The sequence below is a fragment of the Bos indicus genome, chromosome 11, assembly GCF_029378745.1.
Source record: "Bos indicus isolate NIAB-ARS_2022 breed Sahiwal x Tharparkar chromosome 11, NIAB-ARS_B.indTharparkar_mat_pri_1.0, whole genome shotgun sequence".
In the NCBI taxonomy this organism is placed as follows: Eukaryota; Metazoa; Chordata; class Mammalia; order Artiodactyla; family Bovidae; genus Bos; species Bos indicus.
In genome coordinates, this window is record NC_091770.1 from 15,755,515 (window position 1) to 15,775,609 (window position 20,095).

Here is a 20,095-nt window from a genome sequence, read left to right on the forward strand (position 1 = left end):
TGCTGGACAATCCCACATTGGGCTCTCTTAATATTCCAGCTACTCTTTTTTTTTTTTTTTTTTTTTACTTTCTAGAGGTCTTGCAAAAATATGTAAACTAAACCAGATTCTAATGTAATGAACTGTTTTAAAATCTGTCCAGTTGTTTTTGAACTTTTAAAAATGCTTTCTTTTCTTCACATATATTATTTCTCCTAGACTTTGGAAAGTGAAAGAAAATTATTTTAGGGAGAGGTGAACAAAGCTGATAGATTTCCATTATGCTAGGGCATACTAGGTAATGGAGTATTGTTCCTTAAATTCATATCCTTGGTATTCTACTTGCTGTATTTTGATTTGAAATTTTTCACATAATGCTAATGGTCAGAGGTGCCGTTTCTTATTTTGTCTCAGTTTCCCAAAGAGCAAAGAAAGAAAGGTAAATCTAAATGTGGATCTCTTACTCAGCACCCATTAGGATGCTGCTGCTGCTGCTGCTGCTAAGTCGCTTCAGTCGTGTCTGACTCTGTGTGACCCCATAGACGGCAGCCCACCAGGCTCCCCCGTCCCTGGGATTCTCCAGGCAAGAACACTGGAGTGGTTTGCCATTTCCTTCTCCATTGCATGAAAGAGAAAAGTGAAACTGAAGTCGCTCAGTCGTGTCCGACTCTTAGCGACCCCATGGACTACAGCCTTCCAGGCTTCTCCATCCATGGAATTTTCCAGGCAAGAGTACTGGAGTAGGGTGCCATTGCCTTCTCTGCCATTAGGATGGCTGTGAAGCTGTTAGAATAAATATAGAACAGTTGGAACTCTCCTACCTTGCTGGTGGGATTGTAAAACGATGCAACCGCATTAGAAAACTTCAGAAGTTAAATCTACTGTGTGGCCCAGCCATTCTACCCCTCAGAATCTACTCAAGGAAAAGCATATGTTAACACAAAGATTTGCATATGAATAAAAATGTCAGTCACAATAGCAAAACTGTAAGCAATCCAAGTACTCAGCATAGGAGAAGGGTAAACAAATCAGGAGACATTGATACAACAGAACACTACTCAGCAATGATGAGGGGAGAGCTACTGATACATGTGACAAACCAGGATGACTCAAAAACACTACGCTGACCAGAAGCAGCCACACAGAAAAGGGGTACAAGTAAACCTTTGGGGGCATTGGAAATGCCTGTACATTTTTTGGTAATGGTTGGTCCAGATTTTTCCTTTAATACATGTTTTATGGCAAAGATCCACCAACAGTAGACTAGAATATTCCCATTTGTCTCAACTACTTCAAAATCATGAAATTAGCAGAAAGTTTGGTCTTAAGAATTATTTTCACAGAATTTATATCTAAGAGCCTTTTCCCAGTTAAATTTTGTTTTAGGAATCTTGATACACCAAAGGTCAGTTAACCAGTGAATAAACCAGTTGTTGATGCCTTCAGGCTTTGTAAGAGACACTTAGTCCTCTGTGCTATTATCTTTCTTCATTGTATTTGTGCATATTTCCTTTACTGACTCTTTGATGGCAATTAAAACACCCAAGGCACAAGGTTAACAGGAATGGAGATTAGACAAAAAGACAAAGGAAAATGTCTCCAGACTTGATGTTTGTCACTACAGAATAACGTTCTTAGAAAGGTGTTTCATTCATTCCTTTAAAAAATGTTGCATTTGCAATGGTGTAAGAATCCAACAGTGGATCCTAAGAGATATAAATTGATACAGAAATGCCTGTGCCTTGGTTGTGATGGTGGTTACAAGCATGTGTTTACATTTGTCAGAGCTCATTGAATTGGACTCTTAGAAGCATTTGTAATATGTAAATTACACTTAAATGAAGTTGGAAAAACACTAAAAACGTAGTAAACTATTTTAGTTGTGACAGTCACATCAGCTGTGGTTTACATTTTAGGATCAGTATTCAGAAACACTTTGAAAATGGGTGAACTTCATAATAATTTCTTTTCATAGAGTGAAATTATAAGGTGCTTCTCTTTTATCTGCCTCATGAATGGTACAGAGGGCAGTTAATTACTTGTTCGGATTCTATGAGAAATACTTAATTCCATGTGCCCACATTGTCAACCAGACAGCAAGGAGAATAGGCTGCAACAGTCTTCACATTCAGTTCTGGGCATTTTCATGTATTTTAGTTGTCGTTCAGTCGCTAAGTCTTGTCTGACTCTTTGTGACCCTATGGACTATAGCACACCAGGTTTCCCTGTCCTTCATCATCTTCTGGAATTTGCTCAAACTCATGTCCATGGAGTCGGTGATGCCATCCAACCATCTCATCCTCTGTCGTCCCCTTCTTCTCCTGCCTTCAGTCTTTCCCAGTATCAGGTTCTTTTCCAGTGAGTCTGTTCTTCACATCAGGTACCAAAGTATTGGAGCTTCAGCATCAGTCCTTCCAATGAATATTCAAGGTTGTTTCCTTTAGGATTGACTGGTTTGATCTCCTTGCAGTCCAAGGGACTCTCAAGAGTCTTCTCCAGCACTTGAAGTCCAGCACAGTTTGAAAGCATCAATTCTTGGGTTCTCAGCCTTCTTTATGATCCAACTCTCACATCCAGAGCTGACTATGGAAAAGCAATAGCTTTGACCTTTGTCAGCAAAGTGATGTCTCTGCTTTTTAATATGCTGTCTATGTTTGTCATATCTTTTCTTCCAAAAAGCAAGAGTCTTTTAATATCATGGCTGCAGTTACCATCCACAGTGATTTTGGAGCCCAAGAAAATAAAGTCTGTCACTGTTTCCATTTTTTTCCCCTTCTGTTTGCCATGAAGTGATGGAACCAGATGCTGTGATCTTAGTTTTTTGAATGTTGAATTTTAAGGCAGTTTTATCACTCTGCCCTTTTACCTTCATAAACAGGAGCTTTAGTTCCTCTTCACTTTCTCCCATTAGGGTGGTATCATCTGCATATCTGAGGTTGTTGATATTTCTCCTGGCAATTTTGATTTCAGCTTGTGATTCATCTAGCCTGGCATTTCACATGATGTATTCTGCATAGATGTTAAATAAGCACGGTGACAGTATACAGCCTTGATGTACTCCTTTCCCAGTTTTGAACCAGTCGGTTGTTCCGTGTCTGGTTCTTACTGTTGCTTCTTGATCTGCATACACATTTTGCAGGAGGCAGTTAAGGTGGTCTGGTATTCCCATCTCTTGAAGAGTTTCCCAAAGTTTGTTGTGATCCATGCAAAGGCTTTAGTATAGTCAATGAAAACAGAAGTAGATGTTTTTCCAGAATTCTCTTGCTTTTTGTATGATCCAATGGATGTTGGCAATTTGATGTCTGGTTCCTTTGCCTGTTCTAAATTTAGCTTATTCATTGGAAGTTCTTGGTTCACGAACTGTTGAAGCCTAGTTTGAAGGATGTTGAGCATTACCTTGCTAGCATGTAAAATGAGTGCAGTTGTATTTTAGTAGCAATCTTATTTGCAAGAAATACCATAACATACCAAATTCTGAGCGAACAAAGAAGGTTTTGTCCTTTAGGTTTCTTCAGTGCTAATTTGAATCTTACACATACAACGGAATTGAGACTCATGGAGTGTGTTAGGAATAATGAACTTTGATAGGAGTAATTGAGGTTATAAACAACCCTTGTGAAAGATCTGCCTCAAGTTCATGCAGTGAGTGGGGTCATTAATTGTCTTACATGCTCACAGTCAAGACTCATTAGTGCTTACATAAACCGTTTTTAGTTGGACATATGTTACAAGTTTTTACATTTTTAAGAAGTCCAGACAGCATTATACCTGTTTGTGATAACTTCTGAGTAAATGACTTCTGATTTTGCTCATTCCGTTGCCTTCCAAAAACTCCTCTTATTACCACTCTGCCACTGTTCACGCTGCTGTCAAGGCTTCAAGTAAGTTCCTTCTATTACACAAGCTACCTTTAATCTTCACAGTATCTTTCTCTAAATTCATGTGACTCTGGAAGTTGGTACTATTCTTGTGACATATATCTTTGACAATTCTTAAATTATTTTGAACTTATAAATCAACTCAATATTTTTGTGTTTACTTTTATAATACAATTTGGGGATTTTTTTTTTGTACAATCATTTTTCTTTGGAGGCAGGGAGCATGCCAGATATTTTAAAATCTTTCCTGTGATGTGTAATACAGGATCTTGTATAGCATCTATTTATATTGTACAAACTTCAAAGGCTAAAATCCTTTCAAAATGTTTCATTTTTAATAACTCTAAAAGGTAAACAGTCATTCATTTAAAATCATGCATTACCAGAGATGTAAAATAATGTTCGTTTATGTGAGTCTAGTGTGTAAAGATAAGGAAAATTTTTTCTTAATACAGTTTGTCTTATACATCTTGTAAATTGACTTGTAGATATCAATGAATGCTTGGAGGACAAGAGTGTTTGCCAGGGAGGAGACTGCATTAATACTAAAGGGTCCTATGAATGTACTTGTCCAGATGGATTCCAGCTAAATGACAATAAAGGATGTCAAGGTAAACTTCTTTCTCTGCTTTTTAAATTATAATTTACATAATTACTCAGTTGTGTGTTGCTTCCTGATGCAAATTTTTAATAATTTATTTATAAGTATTATTATAATTTTTTTGAGTCTACATCAAGTACAGGACGTTCCTGCTTTGCACTGCACCAAACTAACTAAAACTCGTGCATTTTGGAGCTGTGTCCTAGCTTTGCGTGATTCTGTGGTAACTATGATCACCTGTGCTTTGCTGTACTTTCCTTCCATTGGCCAAACTTGGTATTTCATTCTAAGTTACCTTTTCATTTTTACATATCCTTCATGGGCCTATTTCATTTTGTCCCATAACATGTTTCTGCTTTTTTGTTTTTCCTGATCCCTGTTTTTACTCAGTATCTAGCTTTCCCTCTCCCCCAAAAAGCCTTATTAATAATTTGGTCATAATTACAGAGGACAGAATTTTATATTTTTGCAAAGTGCTATCACATTTGATCTCCCGAACAGCTGTCCTCCTCCCCTTATCTGCTGTTTGTTACCTGCAGTCAGCTGTGGTCTGAAAATAGATGGAAAATTCCAGAAACAATTCACAAATTTTAAATTGCTTGCTGTTCTAACGAGTATGTGAAATCTCATGCTATCCTGCTTCATCCTGCTCCGGATGTGAATCATCCTTTTGTGCAGTACATCTCATCTGTTAGTCACTTAGTAGCCATCTCTACCGTCATCAGATCCGCTGTTGAGGTACCATAGTGCCTGTGTCCCAGCAACTCTTATCTTACCTCATAATGGTTCCAGAGAACAAGGGTAGTGATGCACACCATTTGGATAGACCAAAAAGAAGCCATAGGGTATTTTTTCTTTTAATGAAGAAGTGAAAGTTCTTAAGAAAAAAAAAAAAATCCTATTTTAAGGTTGCTAAGATCAATGGCAACAAAAGAACAAATCTTTTATCTGTGATACTGTGAAGAGAGGAGAAGAAATTCGTTCTGTTTTTGTTGTTGACCCTCAGACTGCAAAAGTCATGGCCACAGTACATGCTAAGTCCTTATAAGATGAAAAAGGCATTAAACTTGCACAGTAAGATAATTGGAAAGAGAGAGAAATTGTGTTCACATAACTTTTATTTTGGTATACTGTTCTCATTCTATTTTATTATTAGTTGTTAATCTCTTGCTGTGCCTTATTTATCAATTAAAATTCATTATATGTATATATAAGAAAAAAGTAGTGTATACATGGTTTGGTACTATCCATAATTTCAAGTATCCAACCAGGGGTCTTATAATGTGTTCTCTGGGGATAAAGGAGGACTCACTGTACAGTGGACACAAGTACTAATAAGATCATAGCACTGATCACAACACGGCTTTAACTAAATGCCTGTTGTGTGCCAGTTACTGTATTACCTCACTTGATTTGTAGAGATTCGAGGAGGAAACTTTTATCCATTTTGTGATTGAGTAACGGAAGCTCAGAGATGTTAATTAGCATGCTCCTCACTAAGAAGTAATTGAACTGAGATTTGAACCCAAGATCTTTCCCCTTTATTTTCTCTGCATTGCCATGCCAATTATTGTTACATGTATAGCCAAAGGAAAGCAGACAGATTCAGTGATTTTTTCCCCCCAATATAATGCATAGAGTTATTTTTTATGTTGTGATTAAAAAGTCACATTTCTTCCAACATTTTTAGCTACACCTAATTACCCCACAAATTTTCCTATAATTATTAGTCTTAGTAAACCCATGCCTTTTTCCATTGAAAACTCACACTTACCTGTTCTCTTATTTATTTATTTATAATACTGGATAAATTTTCTTATTGTTCCTCCATCATTATGGAACTCAGTCAGTTAGTTTAGTCAGTTCAGTCACTCAGTCGTGTCCGACTCTTTGCAACCTTATGAATTGCAGCACGCCAGGCCTCCCTGTCCATCACCAACTCCCGGAGTTCACCCAAACCCATGTCCATCGAGTCGGTGATGCCATCCAGCCATCTCATCCTCTGTCGTCCCCTTCTCCTCCTGCCCCCAATCCCTCCCAGCATCAGAGTCTTTTCCAATGAGTCAACTCTTCGCATGAGGTGGCCAAAGTACTGGAGTTTCAGCTTTAGCATCATTCCTTCCAAAGAAATCCCAGGGCTGATCTCCATATAGCCCAAATTACATATAAATAAAAGTTTGTTGGAGTCATTTTTATCTGTTGTTCCTGGACACATGTGACTTGTAAAATTCTGGTTTGTCATAATTTATGTTCCTCTCACATGTCCCAAATCACAGTATTCTTAAAAAAGGGAATATGGTGTCTACTCTCTGAGCTGTGGTTCTAGAATATTTACCCTACGTATCTTATCTACATTCAGCTCTGTGTCCCTGAGATATAAAATGCATGGACCTTTGCCTCAAGATCTTTTAAAATGAATGCCCTTACTGATCCCAGGATGTAAATGTTCTGCAGCATGCACCTTAGAGAGTATATATTTATTTACCTTCAAGGTAAACTTAAAATTTTCAGTGTTCCCAATACAGAAACTAAATGTGTTCGGACTTAATACAATTGAGAAGAAAGATTTGAATTGTAAATTTATGACAGTATTTCCATTTGGGGGACTTTTAAATCTTAATAGAACCTTGATTTATATAAAAATGCCAAGAGATACCCCTAAACCTCTGAATCCTGTTTTTATTACAGACATTTGGGCTTAGGAATAATTTTTTTTGTTTCTTCTTGTCATAAAGTTTTGACCAAATAGAAGTAAAACCAAGTCTTGTATAAATGGACGATGAGTTCATATTGCAAAGTTTATGTACTTCTAGAGTTAAATTATAAGAAACCAACTTAGTCATCTGATTAATTAATTATACTGTCTTCTCTCAGTATATAAAATTTGTTTGAGATTTTTTAGGAGCTCAAATGTGGCTGCTTCAAACATATGATGTTTTATTGACTATAAATCATTATTAAATTGACTTTATTCTCAGTTACATTGGTGACTCCCAATTTCCAGAATAAACTAATATGTCTACTTGAAAAACTTATATCCAAATTAATGAAGAATATTCCTGCAGTGGGATATAGCACCATTTAAAAAATAGTATATGAATTTGCTCCATCACCCACCTACTCTGATTAGAGGCTGTTTATAATGTCTTGTGCACTGACCTTGTTTTGAGTCATCTCTCTTTGCCACATCACTGGAGGCAGGTTTATGATCCTTCACTCTGCTTGAAGTTAGTATCCTACTTCTATTTAATCCCATGATCATGTCAGCATTCTGTATGTGGGCATAGATTTCAGTTTGTTTTAATGCTGAAAACGTAATTTATGACAATGTGAATAATCATGGAACATATTTGAAAAATAATGTGTGATAGGCATTAAGTTTACATCTTACCTAATAATCTAAAGATAGGTCCATATTCAGGAAGGCATTTTCAATTGAAAGTGTAAAAATCTCTTCCCTCAAGACAATTAATTATGATACACAGACAGCATGGAAATTCTATGTTAATAGTCTCTTTAGGAATGTGGCGGCATACATTTGAGCTTCAGAATATACTCAGTTTCACAGTTTGACTTACACATGCCAAATTGTGAATTTCTGTGGAATCTCGGACCCATGAAAGAAACCCAACTTAAATATAGTCTGACTTTCAGCTGAGTTACTAGCAGCATAGTTTAGAAATGCCTCAATAAGTACAACCCAAATTGAATGCATATGTTTCTCTGGTTCCAGATATTCATGTTGTTCTTTCTTGGTGGTTTCCTGGAAAAAAGTCTGGGAATTCGTCTACAGTTCCTGTCATAGACTTTTTAGACAATTATTTGTTAATCAGTGACTTCTCTTGAAGCAAAAATGTTTATGCACACGATTCCCTATGCAAAGTTGCAAAGTCTGACAGTTTTGAGAAGGTCACATTGAGTCATAGGTAAAGTAAGAAGGTAGTCTTAGATAACCTCTAAGGCAGATGGACAGCGACCCTGGACTTGCTCCCCAGGCCAGTGGAACTTTAGGGCACCTGTTGCCCAGGTGGAGGCCAACGGATTCCAGGCAGCAGGTTGGAAAGAAAGAGTAGTGCTAACGGGTAAAAGAAGGTCAGAGTTCAGGAAAGATTACAATCTAAGATATTTTCAGTAGATAGCAAACATAGAGGATACCAGAGAATTTACAAAAGAAGGGAAGGATTTCACAGAGTGGCATCATATTAAGAAATAGTAAAGTAGAAAATGATTCATTGCTCTTTCTTGAAATATTTTAAAATTAGTGACAATAACCAGAATGGGAGAGTTGTTAAGAAAATGAGTAATTCCTGCTTGATTTCTTAGTTAGGTTCAGCAGTAGATAAGCCAACTGGCCTGAAATATATGGCAGATGGAAGGGTAAAGAGTTCAAACTTAATATTCAGATAGCTAAATCAGTAATATTGCCAGAATTCCCGTTACACAGTGAGAGGAACAGACATGAGGAAGAGCCCCAGGAGACCCTGGATACAGGGAAAGGAATGACCCTCTGGAGGAGGGGAGCTGCCAGCTTGGTGGCTAAGCATGTTCTCTAGGTCACTGTAAAGGCCTGTCATATGTATGTTTTCCATGCTCCCATTCAACTTTATAGTTATTTGTCTTGGTTTCTGCCTCCCCTATCATACTGTGAGCTTCTCTACAGTATGGGCCCCTGCCTACTCAACCATCTTTTAGGAAACCATTAGTAAAAGTTTTTAATTGAACTTAAGATGGACTTGAAATTTGTTTTTTTTTTTTTATTTTGCATAGGGGTGTAGCCGATTAACAAATAATATTGTGATGGTTTCAGATGAATTCTGAAGGGACTCAGCCATACATATACCTGTATTCATTCTCCCCCAAACTCCCCTCCCATCCAGGCTGCCACATAACATTGAGCTGAATTCCATGTGCTATACAGTAGGTCCTTGTTGATTATCCATTCTAAATATTTTAAATATAACAGCATGTACACGTCCATCCCAGGCTCCCTAACTATCCCTTGCCCGCATCCTTCCCCTGGCAACCATAAGAACATTCTTGAAGTCTGTGAGTCTGTTTCTGTTTTGTAAGTAAGTTCATTTGTATCCTTTCTTTTTAGATTTCACATAAGAGAGATGTCATATGATATTTCTCCTTTTCTGTCTGACTTACTTCACTCTGTGTGACACTCTCTAGGTCCGCTCATGTTACTGCAAATGGCATTTTTCATTCTGTTTTAATGGCTGAGTACTATTCCATTGTATGTATGTACCACATTAAAGATGGACTTTCAAGATGGTGTGTTGAGGGCTTATTTGTTGTTTAGTCGCTAAGTCATATCTGACTCTTCTGCAACCCCATGGACTGTAGCCGCCAGGCTCCTTTGTCCGTGGGATTTCCCAGGCAAGAATACTGGAGTGGGTTGCCATTTCCTTCTCCAAGGGATCTTCCTGACCCAAGGATCAAACCCATGTCTCCTGCCTTGGCAGGTGGATTCTTTACCACTGAGCCACCAGGGAAGCCCGAGGACCCCCGTTAGTAAGAAATGACTTCAGAAAGACAGGAAAATGACCTTAGTAGGGCTACTGCTTGGATGGTGCCTAGGACATGTGATACCTTTATGACTCCAGTTGACTAAGAGAACCTTAATCAATCACTGTTCAGTTAGAACAAAATGGACAAAACTGAGAGTTTTTGGTGAACGAGTATTCACAATACACTCTCCACTTGCTCTACTGGGAGGTGGACTCAGAGTTAAAATACGAAGTTCTCTTGAAGAAGCAGTCAGGGTAAGAGGGACACAGAGGAGACAAACAGCAGTTAAGATGCAGTGCACACAGGTAGTCATGTGAGTCAGCACCATTGTGACTAGGTGAGCCATTCTCCATGATTCCTTACATTGTCCCCTTCAGGTGCTCTTAGCTAGCATCATTAGGACTGCTTTGAAAGAACATTGCATGGACACCAAACAATTCCTGCATTATTAGCATTTAGAAGTACATCATCACCCTGGCTGGAGGGAGCGTGATCTTTCTTCATTGAGGACAAGCAGAGTATGAGATGGTCAACACACAGTGGGCAACACAGCTACAGCATGAATTGGACACGAGTCTTAGTAGTGCTCATTACCACTTTTCTGACTCTTGGTGGTGTTGAGTACTGCACTAAGCACTGGATGCTCATCCATAATTTCATCATCACAAAGCTGTGCGAATATTAAAGGCCACATTTTTCTTGTACTTTATTTCTTGTATCCATTTTCAGTGAAATAGATTGGAGTCAATTTCCTTTGTATATTCAGATATTTGAGAAGTCACATTTTTGAGTTAAATACTGTGAGACATGTCCAACCTTGCCCTTAAGTTCACTTCCCAGGGATGGATAGGCATGGACTTGAGAAGACATACAGGCCACAAGAGAGCTGTTTTCATGGTGGTGAAAGAAGATGAAGGAGAACACAGTATTCGTACTGAAGAATATTTCACGAAAGACTTAATTTATTAAATACCCTCAAGCCTCCTATATATATATATATATATATATATATATATATATATATATATATATATATTAAATGGTATCCTTGATTTGAACCTATGAACTTGCTTTTTTTAGGATAAAAATGGTGAACATTGGCTATTTCCTATGATTGAACCCAGGTAATTTCTCTCTCCTGACAGTCCAGCTTGTCTTGTGGTCTGGTGTGTATACGAATGGTGTAGTGTGCCACAAAATACATGTCTGGCCATTTTGTAATAGATTTTGCTTCCCATCTTATCTGATATCATCAGAAAGCAAAACAGGTTTTTTTCAAGCATGTGGAACTCTTCTTGATTCCAGATATTAATGAATGTGAACAACCCGGACTCTGTGGTCCTCATGGAGAATGTCTAAACACAGACAGTTCTTTTCACTGCATCTGCGAACAGGGTTTCTCAATCTCTGCAGATGGACGCACGTGTGAAGGTAAGACGAACAATAAGACCTCATGTAATTATTGCATGATAAAGCAGAGATGCCTTTCTATTTTAATTTCTATTTCTATTTTAATTAGCACAGGCTCTGAGACACTGACAGGCACTCATGATTTAAGGCCTTGGAGCACATATGCACTGAGGGGACCCCTCCTTGAAATGCAGCTCAAGGTGGCTAGGATTTACAGACAGGATAAACTGCTATTATAATGGTGAAAATACTCACAGGTGCTTCCATGACTGGTACTGAATTAATGAGTCAAAATGTGCAGGAGGTGGTGATTTTAGGTGCATGTGGGAGATAGAAAGGAAAATGGAGCAACACCTCTGATGGAACCCAAGACTCTGTTGATTCTGATTATGTTTCGTATAGATCATCTGTATCATTCTGTATATAAGCATGCCTTGCTTGATTTTTCTCTGTACCATTGTCAGCAGAAATTTTCCAGAGTTATTCCTTTAAGATCCTTTGCTCTGAACCAGTATATTTTCCTACCTTTCAGTATTTATTATATCCTAGGAGCAAATTAAGTTGCAAGACATTAAGATAACATGTTGGCTTCCTATTGGCAACCTCTTTATGTTTGCAGGGCTGCAGCACTGGTTATATATATAAGCTTTATATTCTTGATGACTTAAAAATTGAAGAATAGTTCATCTGAGCCTTTATAAAAGTAAACTGGGAAGAGTCCTGTAATCGTAATTTTTCATCCATCCCTTTGAGAATCTAGGTTATCAAAACCCAGCTCTGTTTTAAAGAAGTATGAAAGTTCTGTTCTGGGCCTGTGATAGGACTTAGTGTCTTTGCTTTTAAAAAGGAGTGGAGCAGGAAGTGTGTTCTCTCCTTACTCACACCACAGTGGAATCAAGCCGAGGACCGGCAAACAGGTTCATCTGAAACGAATTATTTTATTGAGAAGAATAAACTGATCTTATAAAAAGCAGGAGATTGTTGAAATTGCTCTCCTGCTGAGTAGACAAAACATGAATGCCAGATTTGGCTTCAAGTGAAAGAAAGATAGTGCAGGGCAGGGTTTAAAGATTATGAGGGGTTTGGAAGTGATCAAAAGTGGGGAAATGGAGAAAAACATCATAAAGAAGATGCCCATGAGAGGTTTACTCCATGTTTCAGTGGTTTGAGTTTTAATTAATTTTATATTTAGAGCTCTGAGACTAGAGCTCATAAGAAAGAGCATGCATGCCGGCCTTCTGGGGGGAATCACTGAATTCCCTGGTAGAGAGGATAGGGTGCTAGCTGACTTGAGTGACTGAAGACATGAAATTTGCAGAATGTTCATTTCCCTGCCTTCTAGAAGGGTGCAGGTTTGCTTCTTCAGCTAGCTGTAAAACATGGCTAGTAAGGTCTTCCTTAACTGAGAAATGGTCCAAGTTACAGATACCAGTAGCTGTGCCATGCAAAAACTGTATTTTAAAAAAATGTGTAAGTTATTTCAAGTGCTCACCAGTCAAAGCCATATACCAGTATAAACATACTCATGTTTGTTTTTTCTTTTGTACTTTTCTTTAAATCTGTGTCTTTTAAAATCTTTATTTCTGCAACTCAAGAGTTATATAATCACTGTGACTTAGTTGCAGTTCTAATTTGTTTAGGCATTTACTTGGCGGGGATTTGAATTTTAAACTGTGTTTTTAGAAAACTTCTAGGGCTTTGTAAATTCCTGTACTTTAGTATACGGTCTTTGACCCTTGTTCCATATTTTTTATTCCAGAATCTGGACAATTTTTACAAATGTAATAAAGCAGATACTTTAGAATATTGTGCTGGTACCTGGCAGTATAACTAGAAAGCCCCCTCATTATTAGGCATGTTAATCTCTTTCTTGAATAGGCTTTGCGAGATTTTCATTTTTTATGGTCTTAATCCAGTAGACTAAACTGGCTCAAATTTTCTTTCATTGGACTTAGTTTGAAACTTGTGACAGTAGCAATACGTCTTGATTCTACCCCTGGCAGTGGTCGAGGACGGAGCCAGTCCTTGTGATTGGGATTTAGCTATGGAGCCGATGTGTATGGGATTTGAATTAACACCGAGAAGTGGCTGGCACTCTTGCTCCGTGCCCATCCATCAGCTTACCTCCTAACTTCTAATTAAAGCAGCTGAAGCCACATGGACACGAGGGCTGGCATACCTTGCTTCAAGCAGGGCTGAAGGAATCCGGCCCAGCTGAGGGGAGGAGGGCCCTTCCCTAATCCCCCGTGACTTGGAGAGTTGTCCACATCTGTTCCCAGATATTGAACCACAATGAAGAGGCAATCTGTCAATATCAACTGTCTCAGATATCAAGGAGCAGGATCGAGTCTTTGAAAATAAAAACACCACCCCTGGCTCCATCCTTTCTCTTATGCTGCTCTGGGAGCACGTATGCGGGAAAGGATGAAGAAGCATCTTGTTTTTCCCACATGAGATAAAGAACAAGTGTCAGTTGAACTTGGAATAGGAAGTAAGTGGTGGGTGTGCAGCTATTTGTTTATTCATTTGCTCAGTGACAGAGTGTCTATCTCGTGCCAGGCACTGTTAGTGTTCTGAGGGCGAAACACACCCTGTTCTTGTCCACATGGAACCTACGTTCCAGGAAGAGATTCGGGGATAAATAAGTAAATAGTGCATATTGAAATTTATGTTTTTGTATTTAAATAATATAGCATGGTTCTATTTAAGGATATAAAAAAGTACAGGGTACTGCATGTCATGTATAATCTATAACTCACAGAGTTTTTTTTTTTTCCTCAAGTCCTACCTGTGAATGTCAGGAAAGTACAGGGAAGCAAGGCCCTTTTTATTTACTTCCACTTCTGTAATTCTTTCTTTTCTTCTCATAACTGTGGTTCCTCTCCTCCTGCCACCCCCCTTTACACCCTCTAGCCAGAGATTGTGTAGGAAAGCAAAGGAGACTTTTGACTTCTTTCATTCAGCTCACTGTTTTATATCTTAAATTGGCTTATCCATTTGTTTTAAACAGTCCCAATTCTTTGGTTCCTTTATTTTCCCCCACTTTTTAAATTACAGGATTCAAATTTTCTTGATAATGAAATATCAGTGTAGGTTCATAGGAAAAATAGGTATCCTCCCATTTGTAAGCTGACTCAGAATTTCCTTTCTTCATCGGCAACAGGATGTGAGTGAGTGGGAAGAAGACTGGGGAAACTTGTGACAGTCAGAATCCTCAGTGTCACCATGTCCATGCTCTGGGCCCCCTGGAGAAATGCCTCCTGGCCTCTGACTTGGCATCACTCTGTTCACGTGCCTCTGAGAGGGCTGCTCTTGGCCAGGACTGGCTGTGCTCTCCCAGTTGGCTGTCCATGTCAATTGAGACCTTGCATGACAACAGATGAAACTGGGGACATCAGGCACCTCTAGACTCCACTGCGGTTTCTAATCTGTTCGCATAGTACACTGGCCACACTGATCTAGCAGGGACCCCAGAGGAGCCTAGCGGCACAGAGGGAACATCAGTGACTTACGGAACTTGGTTAGTCATGACGAACTAGGGCTCTAAACTATGACCAAAATCACTCCCTAAAATCATGTCCTTTAGAAAGCATCCTCGTTGAGTCATCCGTTTGACAAATATTTATTGCATGTCTACTATATACTGGCCACTCCTAGGAACTGGGGTGATGTCTCTGAACAAAGAATAGCTCCACTTGCTTGGAGACAGTAAACTAATGTCAGCTATATAATATGCTATAAAGTGGTAAACCCCATGAAAGAGAGCAGAGTAATGAGGGTCTGAGGGCTAGAACAAAGAACGGAAGTTACCAACTAGGGTAGTCACAACTGGCCATTCTGCCTCTATAATGTACATTACGGAGAAGGCAATGGCACCCAACTCCAGTACTCTTGCTTGGAAAATCCCATGGACGGAGGAGCCTGTTAGGCTGCAATCCATGGGGTCGCTAAGAGTCGGACACGACTGAGCGACTTCACTTTCACTTTTCGCTTTCATGCATTGGAGAAGGAAATGGCAACCCACTCCAGTGTTCTTGCCTGGAGAATCCCAGGGACGGGGGAGCCTGTTGGGCAGCCGTCTATGGGGTTGCACAGAGTCGGACACGACTGAAGTGACTTAGCATAGCATAGCAATGTACGTTAATGAAAGTAATGCCAAAATTGTGTCCGAGTAACAGATGGAGCCATATTAAGTGCTTTTCTTTTTCAAACTGGTCATCGACTGGCTAAGTAATAATAGCTGTCGATGAATAGATCGGAGGATGTAAGATTGTCTGCTGAAGGCCTCTTTCCAGTTGCCAACATGTGAGTTCTGTTGTCCAGACGGGAATAAAAGATCAGAGCATAATACCAAGAGCAAGCCCGATGTGAGTTATGGGCTTTGCTTGATAGTGATGCGTCAGTGTAGGTTCATCAGTCATAGCAAATGTACCACTCTGGTGGGGGTGGTTGACAGTGGGAGAAGCTAGGGGAGGGGACGGTTTTGGGAAAACAAGGGGAATAAGGAAACTTCCTGTGAAATTTTATTGTGAACCTACAACTGCTCTTTAAAGTCTGCTTTTAAAAATCAGACATTCCTGAAATTAACCTGAAAAAAAATTAATTACTTTTTGTCAAAAAAAACCCCAAAAACCCTTTAAGTTCAATTCTGTATTCGACTGCTATCTTTTTCTTCTCTGAATGTTGTTGTTTGTTTCTTACTTTTCAAAAAAGCACCTCAGATGGAGTATGTGATCAGGAACTTCTGCTCTCACATTCAAAGCATCTCCCATATTGATTTAAAAATGAGAACTGTAGGATTGGAAGGGGACTTTTGGAACATTGAACTTAACTCTGAAACCCAAAGCACTCAAGTCTTACTGTTGAATGGCTATAGTCTCTAATCCTGTAACCTGTTTAGATATCTACCTTAAACTGCTTCTTACTAACTCATTCATTTGGGTGGAAAAACAGCAAATGCAAGTGATAAGGATGGCTGGCTTCATGAAGTTCACTGAGAACAGTGATATCATAAAGACTAAAAGAAGTTGGGTCCAAACTCTTAGATCAATTTTGTGTGCGTTGGGAACCAGAAAATACACTAAGGACAACCTTTGCCAAATCAAAGAAAGAAAAATGAACTGGGAGTGAGTGTGGTTTTGTTTTCAGACTTTGAGGTACATTTTCCACGAGCAGTGTAGAAAGAAAGTATAAAACCATGTTGACAGCACTCCAAGGCAGTTGGTGGTTTTGTGGCATGAAGATAGAACTTTATGTCTATCACCAAAGAGAAAATATTTTTGCAAATGACTTAGCCAAGTAGGACATAGAAGTACCCTGACACAATAATATATTACATCTGGCTACTTGGCCCAAAGATTTTTTGGTTTTTTTAGTACTTTTAGGCTTGGAAAGTGAAAAAAAAAAAAAAAAAAATCTAGTAAGGGAATACAACCAGAGTATTTCTTTTCTAAAGACAGGGAATTTAGCTTAACAACAGGATCCTTTCCCTCCCTTGTGTGAAAAAGGATCAGACAGCATTCCAGGTAAGGAAAGGAAGTGGCCTCTTACTATAAAGGCTACTGTTCTTCACACTCACTCCTCCTGTGAATGTACTTCTGCAGAAGTGAATGAAATGGATGTTTAAATCATTAGGGAGAGAGCTGAGGAAATCTTGCTGGAATAAGCTCCTTTTGGACCTGGAATACATATTTTCCATGCGTTGCTTGATTGTCCTCCATATATCAACATTTTTATAAAGAAATTCACAATGGTGGCAAAAAAATTCGAGAGCTCTTCCTAAGCCTTTTATCGCTACTGACCTTTTCATATCCCAGAGCTATGGAAAATCATTTGTTCATCGAAGAAATAAACACTTTTCCTTTCGGCCAAAAAATAGACATGAAGCTTCCAGAAAGGGCAGTCTGTGAACAGGCAGGCTGCCCCTCACACCTTCTGCTATGTCCCCCAGCTCATGTCTGGGCGCCGAGAGCTTCTTGTATCTATTTTGATGAATCTTTGGATGTCATCAGTAACCCATGTTCTCATGGAAGAACTATATCATGGAAGGTTGTTGTCAATGATACTTTTGTACTTTAGACCTAAATTGTAATGCTTAATATATTGAGTCCAGAATCAGTTACTTTATAGGCATCTAACAGAAAGTATGATGTGCTTGTCTTGGACACCCTGTATGAGTGTACTGGAGAAACTTCACATATCTGATTTCATGACTTTATTAAAACAGAAGCAGTAATAGTAATAGCCAGCATTCACTGAGTGCTTTTTAGGAGCCAGGCACTTATGCTAAATGTATTGTACCTATTTTCTCTTTTAATTTTCACAACAAACATATAGGTAGGTAGGTTAAATATTAATTTGTTTGCTTTGGTTGCAATGAGCAGCTTAAAATAAGGGAATTTATTATACTAACAAGAAGTACATTGATTGTTATCTCTCATCTACTATAGGTCTTTATTTAATGTCACTTTCTCAGTAGGTCCTTATTTTTCAGTTTTTTGAAGTATGGTTGATATACACAATAATGTGTTAATTATTGCTATACAGCTGTGTAATATTCAATATCAGTGTTGAATATTATTTGTATTCAGTATCCTGTGATAAACCATAATGGAAGATCTTTTTCATATTCTTTCCCATTATGGTTTATCACAGGATATTGAATACAGTTCCCTGTGCTGTAAATGGGACCTTGTTGTTTATCCATTCTATATATACCTACTTATCCCAAACTCCCAATCCATCCCCCTCTCACCTTCTCCCTTGGCAGCCAGCAATCTATCCTCTATGTCCCTGATTCTTTCATAGATAGGTTCACTGTGTCATGTTTTTGATTCCACATGTAAGTGATATGGTCAATATCATAGGGTATTTGATATGGTCAATATCATATGGTATTTGATATGGTCAATATCATATGGTATTTGACTTTCTCTTTGACTTACACTTAGTGTGGTGATCTCTTGTGTCCATGTTGCTGCAAATGGCATTATTTCTTTTTCATGGTCAAGTAGCATTCTATTGTATATATGTATCATATCCTCTTTATCTATTCATCTATCAGTGAACTTTACTCTAATCATCCTTTTCTCACCTTTACCCACTCCCCACATTTCTGTTTTCTCTCTCTTTTCTAAACTACCTTATTCTACTTCTTTGTCTTGTTTATTGTCCAATCTTTCTGCTAGACACTAAGGCTCATAAGATGTGAATCTTTGTTTTGTTCGTAATTTTGTGCCTTTGAGAATGTTAGGTAGGGCCGGTAAAAACTGGGATGGCCAAAAGAGTCATTTGGTTAGTGAATGTGTCAATAAAGTTCCTAATGAAAATGAAAAATATGTCTAATTTTTACTAAAAATCAAAGAAACTTTTTGGCCAACCCAGTACCTCATGAATGAATGAAGGGACTTAGTGAAAAGCCTTCCCTATTTTTTGAAAATCTGACTCCTAAAAGCACACTCCCTAAATCACACTCTGCTTGGTGACTGGGTGCAGCAGTGGCTAAAGAGCTGGGCTGTGGAATTTGAATACATGGACTTGAATTCTTGCCCCAGCACTTTACAGTTGTGTGGACTTGACTCACATGAGTCATATATCTCAGTTCTGCATTGCATAATAAGCATAAAATACAGCACCTACATTTTTTTGTAGGAGTTTTTGGAAGAATTAAGTATGTCAGTGGGTGTTGGCAAGTATTAACACACACTTGGAATGGAGCTTGGTCCCTAGAATATGCTCGATGGATGTGAATTATTGTTAGTATTTTAGCACTTATACTGACACCCTAGTTATTGCCATATGTTTCCCTTGATATGTGGGTACCTAAAAGGAAGGGGGCATCTAAAACCTGTTTATTTTTATTTGATCTGATACACAATTGTGTATTGTGAATTAAATAGTCTGGCAATTCAAAGTCCAAGTCTGGATATAAATTAATTACTACTATATTTTTTTCTACATTTAAATCCCAATTTATTAAAGTCATGTAGAATATGGTTCAGTAACTCATTTATATATAATTTGCTTTAATTCCTCACCCTTTATTTTCCCTAAGCATTCCATATGACTGACTTTCCCTGATTACTCCCCAAGTATTTCAAGTTTTTAAGTGTTTGATGCGTCAGTTGCCAATAAACTGATCGTTCATGCTAACACTTGTTTGCATTTAGGTATCAGCAGTGTTATTTCTAGAGGTACTATTTTCTGTGGTTTCAAAACTCATCTTTATTGGCATCCTGTATGAATATAGAAAGAAAAATTATAATAGTAAAAAAATGGGAATTTTTTTGGCTGCTCTTATATTGCCTCTGGGGCCTAAGTGTCAGAAAGATGAATCTGGGGTTTGATGCGTTTGGCCTGTGGTTAGGGTTTTCTCCTGGTCTCACTGGCAGCACCTCTTAGTGTAAGAAATACTATATGAAAAGAGAAAATGCACAGCATGGCTCTGAAGTTAGAATAAGATATTATATGTATTTTTAGAGCAGCTCAGGTGTAGAAATGTAAAACCATTAAATGAATGCAAAGATAACCCAAATGGTTATAAATAACATGTTAAAACAAAATTCTTGTCATTTAAAAACTGAAACCATGTGAAAATGCAAGATATGTATTTCACACATAGTATCTTTTTTGTAAATTGTGGTAGGAGAAATAAGCAATTAAAATTTGGGGAACTTTTTCTGAATGGCCTTGGATTTATTTGGAGAACTTATTA

At 38.2% G+C, this 20,095-nt stretch overlaps 1 protein-coding gene across 12 annotated transcripts in view; it reads left to right on the forward strand.

Moving 5' to 3' along the window:
• The window catches only part of LTBP1 (latent transforming growth factor beta binding protein 1), a 456,275-nt gene that overhangs the window by 352,961 nt on the left and 83,219 nt on the right, over positions 1–20,095 (forward strand). For all 12 annotated transcript variants that reach the window (XM_070798479.1, XM_070798478.1, XM_070798481.1 and 9 more), the window contains 2 exons: positions 4,346–4,468; positions 11,278–11,403. In XM_070798479.1, the coding sequence (XP_070654580.1) occupies positions 4,346–4,468; positions 11,278–11,403 (249 nt within the window). The remainder of the gene's footprint in view (positions 1–4,345; positions 4,469–11,277; positions 11,404–20,095) is intronic.